The 13,644-nt window shown below is 40.6% G+C and overlaps 1 protein-coding gene across 1 annotated transcript in view; it reads right to left on the bottom strand.

Moving 5' to 3' along the window:
* The window catches only part of ATP13A3 (ATPase 13A3), a gene marked incomplete in the record, with an annotated part of 582,093 nt that overhangs the window by 392,112 nt on the left and 176,337 nt on the right, over positions 1-13,644 (bottom strand). Inside the window, 1 exon segment of the mRNA XM_053710208.1 lies at positions 617-687. Coding sequence (XP_053566183.1) covers positions 617-687 — 71 coding nt within the window.

Genomic DNA, 13,644 nt, shown 5'->3' with positions numbered 1-13,644 from the left:
ATATAGCGCAACTTCATTACAACTGATGAATTAAACTCTATCTAAAAAATCTCTAACATTCCTGATCTGATTTTAAAAAAGGGGAGAGTTTACCATCAGTATAAAAGGAAGGAGGGGGCACATGGATAGGTTGCAGTAATAGTGGCCCCCCAGCAAACGTCCTGTGACAGGCAAGTCCAGTCCAGTTGATCTGCATATTGTTATTGGTGGTGTTGATCTACATATACAAGCAAAGCATTCACCTTAGATGAGCACAGCACACTGTGCATTCACTATATACACTTACCAAGAGTATAATAATATGTATATACTAGTGCAATCTAACAGCCAGCTGTAGTCACTGCCAAACCATTGCAATAAAAAGGATAATAGATGTGTATGAATGGCATTGTTCATAAACAAGACTAAAAAAACATTAAATTTAATTTACTTAATTTTACCACCTCATTACAAAATAGAATATAAAAGTAAATCATTGGTTAAATAGTGCAAATGCTATTATAAATGGCAATGTTTAAATGCAGTTTTTAAGTGCTAAGAGTGAAAGGGAACCCTACGAACAAGTTGTACTTAAAACAGTAAAACAGAGTGCAATTATATAGGCAAAAAAACTTACTTCAAGTAGTTAAATGTCTGCTGGGTGTCATTCCAATAATATGTCACACTATGGTGTACAAAATAACGAACCTGCAGAGAAAGATTTAAGGTTGCATTATATGTACAAGTCACATAAGGTAAAACAGACATAAAAGGAACGGCACTGCTCATGACACATTTTAGTGCACACATGGAATCTAGAACCAATGCGATGTAATTCTTCCAGCGACTTCATGCAGATGGCACAAACTAGCACTAAGTGGCAGACTTGGTTTACATTCTTTTTTTTTTTTTAATACTGGGCAGTAATCCAGTCGGGACCATATGCAAAGGATTTCCCTAAGACTTGTCCCTTCAGAAGTACAAGGAAGTGCCAAAAGCAACACAGTGTTGTGCTGTCTGTAGCTTACAGAGCTCTGTGTAAAAGGACCAAACCAAACAAAGTAATCTTAACCGGTAACAACTCTGTTAACCTATTTATTACTCGGTTAAATATACATTGGTAAAGGTTATTGACAAGGTAACATTTGAAGTATATACTTTATTTCCCATCAGACTGTATTTATTAACTACCAGCTAAAGGATTTCTTTAAAAAAAAAAAAACCTGCATGACATTTTAAGCCTGGGAACAGGGAAAATGATTGAGCTTTAAAGAGCTCCCAGTTTAGGCAGTTTCTTAGGTTAACAAAGGATTTGAAGAGATGTGATTAACTTAGTAAATCTAGGCCATCCTTGAGTGCAGTATGAGTATGTACTATTTCTTAGCTTCTATGTTTTATGGATCAATAACCAAACAATGTTTCTTCTCTCACCCTTTTTCTAAGAATCGAAAAGGTATTTAATTCAACGGCAGTGTGCATACCATTTCATGCTTTTACCACTGATAACTTCATTCATACATCTGCTGCATAACAGGTTCTCACCAATCACAAGACTTCACAGTACAATAAACACATTCATTTTCTTTTTACAGCCAACACCTGTATACATGTAAATATGCCTTGAAGGAAACACTTGTGAAAACATTTGAATATTGTTTATGCAGGAATTTAGTAAATGTTGTACAGGTCATACAAGTGGAATTTGAACTATTTCAAATTCCATTCATAGCCATTTCAAAATAAGTTTATTTGTGTGAAAATGTTTTTTTGAAACTAGGCTTGCTTGTGTGATAACCATGTACATGGGACCTAATTTAAATACAGTGGTAGGGTGCAAACATTCACATCCTCAACTCACAAATGCTCCTAGAACAGTCATGTCATAGAAGCAGGTGCACAAAAATATGTCCTGTTTAACATTAAAGGGACATTAAATTCAGTAAAATTACATCATCAGAAAATTCACAACAAAAAAACAATGCAATAGTGCTTACTCAGATGAGCAGCAGATTTTTTTTCTGACAAATTTCAAAATATGCTTACATTTCCTTTGTCCTGTATTATGTGAACGCCATTACCCAATCACATGTACGTACACACTGTGAACTCCTGCACATGCTCAGTAGGAAGTGTACACATGAAAAGGCTGAGCACGATTAGATAACTTAAAGGGCCATGATACCCAAATGTTGAAGCACTTGAAAGTGATGCAGCATAGCTGTAAAAAGCTGACTAGAAAATATCACCTGAACATTTCTATGTAAAAAAAAGAAAGATATTTTACCTCAAAAATGTCCTAAGTATTCACACCTCAGTGCAAAGGACTTTAAGCAGCAAATCAGGTTTTTTTTTACCTGCAGCTGGGCAGTAACCGAGTATAACTTTTTACACAGAACTTACTCTGCTGAGCTGAGGAGATTGTGAGGTAAAATATCTTCCTTTTTTATATAGAGATGCTCAGGTGATATTTTCCTGTCCGCTTTTTACAGTTATACTGCATCAGTTTCAAGTGATTTAGCATATGAGTATTATGTCCCTTTAAAGGGACACTGAACCCAAAAAAATTCTTTCATGATTCAGATAGAGCATGAATTTTTAAGCAACTTTCTAATTTACTCCTATTATCAAATTTTCTTTATTCTCTTGGTATCTTTATTTGAAATGCAAGAATGCAAGTTTAGATGCCGTCCCATTTTAGGTGAACAACCTGGGTTGTCCTTGCTGATTGGTGGATAAATTCCTTCACCAATAAAAAAGTGCTGTCCAGAGCCCTGAACCAAGAAAAAAAGCTTAGATGACTTATTTTTCAAATAAAGATAGCAAGAGAACGAAGTAAAATTGATAATAGGAAAGAAAGAAACAAATGTTGGTTCAGTGTCCCTTTAAGTACATTGGATAGTTGTTTTTTGTTGTTGTTTATATTTTTTTAAAATTGCATGTTTAATTTTAATGTTAGTGTCCCCTTAAAGGTACATGAAACCCCAAAATTTTCTTTCATGATTCAGATACAGAATACAATTTTAAACAACTTTCCGATTTACTTCTATTTTATTTGCTTCATTCTCTTGTTATTCTTTGCTGAAAGGTTTATCTAAGCAAGCTCAGGAGCAGCAGAGAACCTAGGTTCTAGCTTTTGACTGGTGGCTGCATATAAATATATATATATATATATATATATATATATATATCTCGATTGTGATTGGCTCACCCATGCGTTCAGTTAGAAACCATTAGTGCATTGCTGCTCCTTCAACAAATAATACCAAGAGAATGAAACAAATTAGATAATAGACGTAAATTAGAAAGTTGTTTAAAAATTGTATTCTCTATCTGAATCATGAAAGAAAAAAAACGGGTTTAATTTCCCTTTAAAGGGACAGTCTACACCAAATTTGTTATTGTTTAAAAAGATAGATAATCCCTTTATTACCCATTCCCTAGACAGTTAATATATTAATATATGTTTTACCTCTGTGATTACCTTGTATCTAAGCCTCTGCAGACTGCCCCCTTATCTCAGTGCTTTTGACAGACATGCAGTTTAGCCAATCAGTGCAGACTCCTAAATAACTCCATGGGAGTGAGCACAATTATCTATATGACACACATGAACTAGTACTGTCTAACCGTGAAAAACTTTCAAAATGCTCTGAGCTAAGAATTGGTTTTCAACGGTTTAGAAATCAGTTTGAGCCGAGCTAGGTTTAGCTTTTCAAAAATACCACCAGGGGAACAAAGCAAATTTGATGATAAAAGAAAATTGGAAAGTTGTTTAAAATTGCATGCCCTATCTGATTCATGCAAGTTTAATTTTGACTAGACTGTCCCTTTAAGCGCGAATACTATGTACTTTTGCATTATGTTTCAGAACTACCTGAGCAAATGTTTAAGAATAACAAGACACTGCTGTTTCTAACCCATTTGTTCAGGTGGTTTTTAACTCATGTGTCTTTGCATTTATACATATGTGGTTTTTATAGCAGCCCAAGCACTTTCCCACAAATACTATATATGAAAGGTCTTCACCAGAGTACAAAACAAAACAATGGTTAGCAGTATCTGTACAGAATACATGGCACAAACCAGCATGCAACACCAATATTTATGCATGTTTTCCAATAACAAAAATAATCATTGAAAATTAAAAGCTAAAATAATTTATTTTATTTTTAAATCATTTTTTTTTTAATTAAATATCCAGTAACACAATGTGGAATATTGCAGTCTACTTGAAAATCTTTTCACACGGGTTACGTTTGTGAAGCAATTTTGAAGAAACTCAAATCCATCAGAAAAACAGGTTTTCTAATGGTTTTCAAATACCTTTGCACCAATTTAACTGGACAGGTACCTGTCAATCTATTATAAAAACACATTTATATATAATGAAAGTAGTTAGACGTCAGATGGAAATTGCTGGTGCCCTGTGTTCCCCATTTGCCATGAACTAAAACAACCATAAATAAATATATTACAAATATTTTTTATTTATAAATCAATTCATTGTGCCATGTGCCCTTTCAGTTTTCAGGACTGGAAAATCCAGTTACCAGACCTAAATTTGGACAAAAAAATGTTAAAAGTATACTGCAGCGTTGTTTTACTATGCATAATTAAACATTCTATATTATAATCTCATATAGTGTTTCCAGTTTCTAAGCAGCTAAAAACATTGGAATTGTGTCAAAAAAAGAAAATTACATAGGGGAAAATGTATTAAAGTGTCAGTAAACCTTAAAAATAATGTTATATAATTCTGCACATAGTGCAGAATTATAGAACATTATATTAGCGCAATCTTTATAAAAACTAATATTCCCTTTGATTTTTTTAAAAAAACATAATTTATGCTTACCTGATAAATTCCTTTCTTCTGTAGTGTGATCAGTCCACGGGTCATCATTACTTCTGGGATATTACTCCTCCCCAACAGGAAGTGCAAGAGGATTCACCCAGCAGAGCTGCATATAGCTCCTCCCCTCTACGTCACTCCCAGTCATTCGACCAAGGACCAACGAGAAAGGAAAAGCCAAGGGTGAAGTGGTGACTGGAGTATAAATTAAAAAAAATATTTACCTGCCTTAAAAACAGGGCGGGCCGTGGACTGATCACACTACAGAAGAAAGGAATTTATCAGGTAAGCATAAATTATGTTTTCTTCTGTTAAGTGTGATCAGTCCACGGGTCATCATTACTTCTGGGATACCAATACCAAAGCAAAAGTACACGGATGACGGGAGGGATAGGCAGGCTCTTTATACAGAAGGAACCACTGCCTGAAGAACCTTTCTCCCAAAAATAGCCTCCGATGAAGCAAAAGTGTCAAATTTGTAAAATTTGGAAAAAGTATGAAGCGAAGACCAAGTTGCAACCTTGCAAATCTGCTCAACAGAGGCCTCATTCTTGAAGGCCCAAGTGGAAGCCACAGCTCTAGTAGAATGAGCTGTAATTCTTTCAGGAGGCTGCTGTCCAGCAGTCTCATAAGCTAAACGAATTATGCTACGAAGCCAAAAAGAAAGAGAGGTAGCAGAAGCCTTTTGACCTCTCCTCTGCCCAGAGTAAACGACAAACAGAGAAGACGTTTGTCGAAATTCCTTAGTTGCCTGTAAGTAAAATTTTAGAGCACGGACTACATCCAGGTTGTGCAGTAGACATTCCTTCTTCGAAGAAGGATTTGGGCACAAAGAAGGAACAACAATCTCTTGATTGATATTCCTGTTAGTAACTACCTTAGGTAAGAACCCAGGTTTAGTACGCAGAACTACCTTATCCGAATGAAAAATCAAATAAGGAGAATCACAATGTAAGGCTGATAATTCAGAGACTCTTCGAGCCGAGGAAATAGCCATTAAAAATAGAACTTTCCAAGATAACAACTTTATATCAATGGAATGAAGGGGTTCAAACGGAACACCCTGTAAAACATTAAGAACCAGGTTTAAACTCCATGGTGGAGCAACAGTTTTAAACACAGGCTTAATCCTGGCCAAAGCCTGACAAAAAGCCTGGACGTCAGGAACTTCTGACAGACGTTTGTGTAACAGAATGGACAGAGCTGAGATCTGTCCCTTTAATGAACTAGCAGATAAACCCTTTTCTAAACCTTCTTGTAAAAAAGACAATATCCTAGGAATCCTAACCTTACTCCAAGAGTAACCTTTGGATTCACACCAATATAGGTATTTACGCCATATCTTATGGTAAATCTTTCTGGTAACAGGTTTCCTAGCCTGTATTAAGGTATCAATAACTGACTCAGAAAACCCACGTCTTGATAAAATCAAGCGTTCAATTTCCAAGCAGTCAGCTTCAGAGAAGTTAGATTTTGATGTTTGAAGGGACCCTGTATCAGAAGGTCCTGTTTCAGAGGTAGAGACCAAGGTGGACAGGATGACATGTCCACCAGGTCTGCATACCAAGTCCTGCGTGGCCACGCAGGTGCTATTAGAATCACTGATGCTCTCTCGTTTGATTCTGGCAATCAATCGAGGAAGCATCGGGAAGGGTGGAAACACGTAAGCCATCCTGAAGTCCCAAGGTGCTGTCAGGGCATCTATCAGGACTGCTCCTGGATCCCTGGATCTGGACCCGTAACGAGGAAGCTTGGCGTTCTGTCGAGACGCCATGAGATCTATCTCTGGTTTGCCCCAACGTCAAAGTATTTGGGCAAAGACCTCCGGATGGAGTTCCCACTCCCCCGGATGAAAAGTCTGACGACTTAAGAAATCCGCCTCCCAGTTCTCCACTCCCGGGATGTGGATTGCCGACAGGTGGCAAGAGTGAGACTCTGCCCAGCGAATTATCTTTGATACTTCCATCATAGCTAGGGAGCTTCTTGTCCCTCCCTGATGGTTGATGTAAGCTACAGTCGTGATGTTGTCCGACTGAAACCTGATGAACCCCCGAGTTGTCAACTGGGGCCAAGCCAGGAGGGCATTGAGAACTGCTCTCAATTCCAGAATGTTTATTGGCAGGAGACTCTCCTCCTGACTCCATTGTCCCTGAGCCTTCAGAGAATTCCAGACGGCACCCCAACCTAGAAGGCTGGCGTCTGTTGTTACAATTGTCCAGTCTGGTCTGCTGAATGGCATCCCCCTGGACAGATGTGGCCGAGAAAGCCACCATAGAAGAGAATTTCTGGTCTCTTGATCCAGATTCAGAGAAGGGGATAAGTCTGAGTAATCCCCATTCCACTGACTTAGCATGCACAGTTGCAGTGGTCTGAGGTGTAAGCGTGCAAAGGGTACTATGTCCATTGCCACTACCATTAAGCCGATTACCTCCATGCATTGAGCCACTGACGGGTGTTGAATGGAATGAAGGGTGCGGCAAGCACTTTGAAGTCTTGTTAGCCTGTCCTCTGTCAGGTAAATCTTCATTTCTACAGAATCTATAAGAGTCCCCAGGAAGGGAACTCTTGTGAGTGGAACGAGTGAACTTTTCTTTTCGTTCACCTTCCATCCATGTGACCTTAGAAATGCCAGCACTAACTCTGTATGAGACTTGGCAGTTTGAAAGCTTGAAGCTTGTATCAGAATGTCGTCTAGGTATGGAGCTACCGAGATTCCCCGCGGTCTTAGTACCGCCAGAAGAGCACCCAGAACCTTTGTGAAGATTCTTGGAGCTGTAGCCAATCCGAATGGAAGAGCCACAAACTGGTAATGCCTGTCTAGGAAGGCAAACCTTAGGTACCGATAATGATCTTTGTGAATCGGTATGTGAAGGTAAGCATCTTTTAAATCTACAGTGGTCATGTACTGACCCTCTTGGATCATAGGTAAAATTGTCCGAATAGTCTCCATCTTGAACGATGGAACTCTTAGGAATTTGTTTAGGATCTTTAAGTCCAGGATTGGTCTGAAAGTTCCCTCTTTTTTGGGAACCACAAACAGATTTGAGTAAAACCCCTGTCCCTGTTCCGATCGTGGAACTGGATGGATTACTCCCATTAACAAGAGCTCTTGTACGCAGCGTAGAAACGCCTCTTTCTTTGTCTGGATTGTTGACAATTTTGACAGATGAAATCTCTCTCTTGGAGGAGAGTATTTGAAGTCCAGAAGGTATCCCTGAGATATTATCTCTAGCGCCCAGGGATCCTGAACATCTCTTGCCCAAGCCTGGGCGAAGAGAGAAAGTCTGCCCCCCACTAGATCCGATCCCGGATCGGGGGCCCTCAATTCATGCTGTTTTAGGGGCAGCAGCAGGTTTCCTAGTCTGCTTGCCCTTGTTCCAGGACTGGTTAGGTTTCCAGCCTTGTCTGTAGCGAGCAACAGCTCCTTCCTGTTTTGGTGCAGAGGAAGTTGATGCTGCTCCAGCTTTGAAATTACGAAAGGAACGAAAATTAGACTGTCTAGTCTTGGCTTTGGCTTTGTCCTGAGGCAGGGCATGGCCTTTACCTCCTGTAATGTCAGCGATAATCTCTTTCAACCCGGGCCCGAATAAGGTCTGCCCTTTGAAAGGTATATTAAGCAATTTAGACTTAGAAGTAACATCAGCTGACCAGGATTTTAGCCACAGCGCCCTGCGTGCCTGAATGGCGAATCCTGAATTCTTCGCCGTAAGTTTAGTAAGATGTACTACGGCCTCCGAAATGAATGAATTAGCTAGTTTAAGGACTCTAAGCCTGTCCGTAATGTCGTCCAGAGTAGCTGAACCAATGTTCTCTTCCAGAGACTCAATCCAGAATGCCGCTGCAGCCGTGATCGGCGCAATGCATGCAAGGGGTTGCAATATAAAACCTTGTTGAACAAACATTTTCTTAAGGTAACCCTCTAACTTTTTATCCATTGGATCTGAAAAAGCACAGCTATCCTCCACCGGGATAGTGGTACGCTTAGCTAAGGTAGAAACTGCTCCCTCCACCTTAGGGACCGTTTGCCATAAGTCCCTTGTGGTGGCGTCTATTGGAAACATTTTTCTAAATATCGGAGGGGGTGAGAACGGCACACCGGGTCTATCCCACTCCTTAGTAACAATTTCAGTAAGTCTCTTAGGTATAGGAAAAACCTCAGTACTCGTCGGTACCGCAAAATATTTATCCAACCTACACATTTTCTCTGGTATTGCAACTGTGTTACAATCATTCAGAGCCGCTAACACCTCCCCTAGTAATACACGGAGGTTTTCCAGTTTAAATTTAAAATTTGAAATATCTGAATCCAGTCTGTTTGGATCAGAACCGTCACCCACAGAATGAAGTTCTCCGTCCTCATGTTCTGCCACCTGTGACGCAGTGTCTGACATGGCCCTAATATTATCAGCGCACTCTGTTCTCACCCCAGAGTGATCACGCTTACCTCTTAGTTCTGGTAATTTAGCCAAAACCTCAGTCATAACAGTAGCCATATCCTGTAATGTGATTTGTAATGGCCGCCCAGATGTACTCGGCGCTACAATATCACGCACCTCCCTCTGAGCGGGAGATGTAGGTACTGACACGTGAGGCGAGTTAGTCGGCATAACTCTCCCCTCGTTGTTTGGTGAAATTTGTTCAATTTGTACAGATTGACTTTTATTTAAAGTAGCATCAATACAGTTAGTACATAAATTTCTATTGGGCTCCACTTTGGCATTGCAACAAATGACACAGGTATCATCCTCTGAATCAGACATGTTTAACACACTAGCAAATAAACTTGCAACTTGGAAATACAATTCAATTAGAATAATATTAAAACGTACTGTGCCTTTAAGAAGCACAGAAGATCTATGACAGTTGAAAATTAATAAATTGAAACAGTTATAGCCTCAATCCTTGTAAACAACACAACTTTAGCAAAGGTTTAATCCCATTAGCAAAGATAACAAATTCTGAAAGCAGGAAACAAATTACAGAATAAACGTTTTTTATCTCAGTCAAACTATAATTCTCACAGCTCTGCTGAGAGAAATTACCTCCCTCAAAATAAGTTTTGAAGACCCCTGAGCTCTGTAGAGATGAACCGGATCATGCAGGGAATACAATGAGTTGCTGACTGAAATATTTGATGCGTAGTAAAAGCGCCAAAAAACGGCCCCTCCCCCTCACACACAGCAGTGAGGGAGAACAGAAACTGTCAGAAAACAAATTAAGCAACTGCCAAGTGGAAAAATAGTGCCCAAACATTTATTCACTCAGTACCTCAGTAAATGAAAACGATTTTACATTCCAGCAAAAACGTTAAACATAATCTCTAGTTATTAAACAGCTTTATGTATTTCTTACAGTGTAATTCTAGTGAAGTACCATTCCCCAGAATACTGAAGTGTAAAGTATACATACATGACATTATATCGGTATGGCAGGATTTTCTCATCAATTCCATTGTCAGAAAATAAAACTGCTACATACCTCTATGCAGATTCATCTGCCCGCTGTCCCCTGATCTGAAGTTTACCTCTCCTCAGATGGCCGAGAAACAGCAATATGATCTTAACTACTCCGGCTAAAATCATAAAAAAAACTCTGGTAGATTCTTCTTCAAACTCTGCCAGAGAGATAATAACACACTCCGGTGCTATTTTAAAATAACAAACTCTTGATTGAAGATATAAAACTAAGTATAATCACCATAGTCCTCTCACACATCCTATCTAGTCGTTGGGTGCAAGAGAATGACTGGGAGTGACGTAGAGGGGAGGAGCTATATGCAGCTCTGCTGGGTGAATCCTCTTGCACTTCCTGTTGGGGAGGAGTAATATCCCAGAAGTAATGATGACCCGTGGACTGATCACACTTAACAGAAGAAAACGGCTGTTTTACAGACCCGCTCTCTGTGCTCTTCTGAGCGGGTCTGTTTTATTCACACAGCGCATCGGGCCAGCTGTATAGTTGCCATAACACTAAGTGCAGCTCGCTCCTGCTCTGTCTGACAGCAGGAGCGAGCTGCACTGTGTATAATGGTGCGGTCAGACCGGGCTGTGACTATACAGCTGGCCCGATGCGCTGTGTGAATAAAAACAGACCCGCTCAGCAGAGCACAGAGAGCGGGTCTGTAAAACAGACGTTTTTTAAAAAAAAAAAATCAAAAGGGAATATTACGTTTTATAAAGATTGCGCTAATATAATGTTAAATAATTCTGCACTATGTGCAGAATTATATAACATTATTTTTCAGGTTTACTGTCCCTTTAAGGCTTTGTGATTTAGGCTCACATGAGTCAGCAACTACAAATTTAAGAGGCAAAAACTGCTTCTCCTGCCTCTTCACCACCTCAGAAGTGCAAAATAAATCACTCGCTTATGCAGGGTGATTAACATGCCCTGCTCTCATGCATTTGGTTGTGAGATAGCAGGACGCAGCATTGCACAAGAGAGCTCTTGTGCAATGTTACATTTTGACCCACAATGCTGTTTTACAAGTGGTGAATGCAGGCAAATAGGTTCTCTACTTGAGACATGAAACCCACAGAATACTTACAGAGACATGAAACCCAACATTTTTCTTTCATGAATAAAGGGACAGTAAACACCTTTAGAATTTTATATAAAATGTTTAGTTATTTATAATGAAACAACTTTGCAATATATCTTTTCAATTTATTTTGCCCCCTTTTTATGTTGTAATCCACTCTTAAGAAGGTGATCTACAAACAGCTGGACTCTTAGGCTTACATGCTAAGGGGGTTCAGGGGATAGCAATGGAGGAGTGGAACTGGTATAAAGTAAGGTTAGCATAGGTTGTATGCATCCTTGAACAGTCGAGTCTTTAGGGAGCGCTTGAAGCTTTCAAAACTAGGGGAGAGTCTTGTGGGGCGAGGCAGAGAGTTCCACAAGATGGGAGCCAGTCTGGAGAAGTCCTGTAAACGGGACTGCGATGAGGTAACCAGAGAGGAGGAGAATAGGAGGTCATGAGCAGAGCGAAGGGGACGGGAGGGAGAGTATCTGGAGACAAGGTCTGAGATATAGGGGGGAGCAGTGCAGTTGAGGGCTTTGTATGTCAGTGAGAATTTTGTGTTTGATCCTAGAGGCAAGAGGAAGCCAGTGAAAGGATTGGCAGAGAGGAGCAGCAGATGAAGAGCGACGTGTAAGGAAGATGAGTCTGGCAGAGGCATTCATTATGGATTGTAAGGGAGCTAGGCGGCAGGTGGGGAGACCAGAGAGGACAGATTTGCAGTAATCAAGGCAGGAAAGAATTAGAGAGTGGATTCAAATCTTAGTTGTGTCTTGTGTAAGGAAGTGTCTAATTTTAGAGATGTTTTTAAGGTGGAAGCGGCAGGCTTTAGCCATGGACTGAATGTGAGGAGTGAAGGAAAGATCTGAGTCAAATGTGACCCCGAGACATCGGGCATGCGGGGTAGGGGTAATGATGGAGTTGTCGACAGTTAGAGATATTGGGGGTGGAGATTTTGGAAGAAGGGGGGAAACTGAGGAGCTCAGTTTTGGAGAGATTTAGCTTGAGGTAGTGGGAGGACATCCAGGAAGAGATGTGAGAAAGACAGTTAGTGACACTGGTTAGCAAGGAAGGAGATAGGTCTGGTGCAGAGAAGTAGATTTGGGTGTCATCGGCATACAAATGATATTGGAAACCGTGGGACTTAATTAGGGAGCCTAGTGATGACGTATAGATTGAGAAGAGAAGGGGACCGAGGACAGAGCCTTGCGGTACTCCGACAGAAAGTGGTGACGGGGCAGAGGAGGCCCCAGAGAAGGCTACAATGAAGGTACGGTTTGATAGGTAGGAAGAGAGCCACGAAAGGGCTGTGTCACAGATGCCGAAGGATTGGAGGGTTTGGAGCAAAAGAGGGTGGTCGACAGTGTCAAAGGCTGCGGACAGATCAAGGAGGATAAGCAGAGAGAAGTGGCCTTTTGATTTTGCTGTAAAAAGGTTGTTGGTGACCTTAACAATAGCTGTCTCTGTGGAGTGATAGGGACGAAATCCAGATTGCAGCGGGTCAAGAAGGGAGTTTAACGTAAGGATATTGCATAGGCGTGCATATACTAGTTTTTCGAGAAGCTTTGAAGCAAGAGGGAGGAGGGAAATAGGGCGGTAGTTGGATGGGGAGGTAGGATCAAGGGAAGGTTTTTTGAGGATAGGTGTGACCAGTGCATGTTTCATCGATGAGGGAAATATACCAGTGCTGAGGGAGAGGTTGAAAATCTGTGTTAGTATAGGGGTAAGGGTAGCAGAGAGGGAGGGGAGTAGCTGTGAGGGGATAGGGTCAAGGGGACAGGTAGTGAGGTGAGAGCGCAGTATAAGTGCCGAAACTTCTTCCTCAGTAACAGGGGAGAATGAACTAAGTTTCAGGTTATGAGGGTTGTGGTTGAGTGAGAGTTTTTGAGGGGGGGAGAGAATGAAATTATGTTGAGAGCCGATTTCATGTCTGATGGAGTCAATTTTGTTAATGAAGTGACTGGCAAAGTCTTGAGCTGACAGAGAAGTTGTATTAGGAAGTGGGGGAGGGCGGAGGAGAGTATTGAAAGTGGAGAACAGACGTTTTGGGTTTGAAGAAAGATTAGAGATAAGAGTAGAGAAGTAGTATTGCTTGTGGAGATTAAGGGCAGAATAGTAGGAGTTCAAGATGAATTTGTAATGAAGAAAATCATCTGAACTACGTGATTTTCTCCAATGCCGTTCAGCAGTACGGGAACATCTGCGTAGGTACCGTGTCAGAGGAGTATGCCAGGGCTGGGGATGAGTGTGTGATTTCCGAGCAATGGTAAGAGGAGCGAGATTGTCAAGGACG

Source organism: Bombina bombina, chromosome 4, assembly GCF_027579735.1.
Source record: "Bombina bombina isolate aBomBom1 chromosome 4, aBomBom1.pri, whole genome shotgun sequence".
Lineage (NCBI taxonomy): Eukaryota > Metazoa > Chordata > Amphibia > Anura > Bombinatoridae > Bombina > Bombina bombina.
The sequence above is the reverse complement of the archived record's forward strand: the minus strand, read 5'-3'. Positions and strand labels throughout refer to the sequence as shown.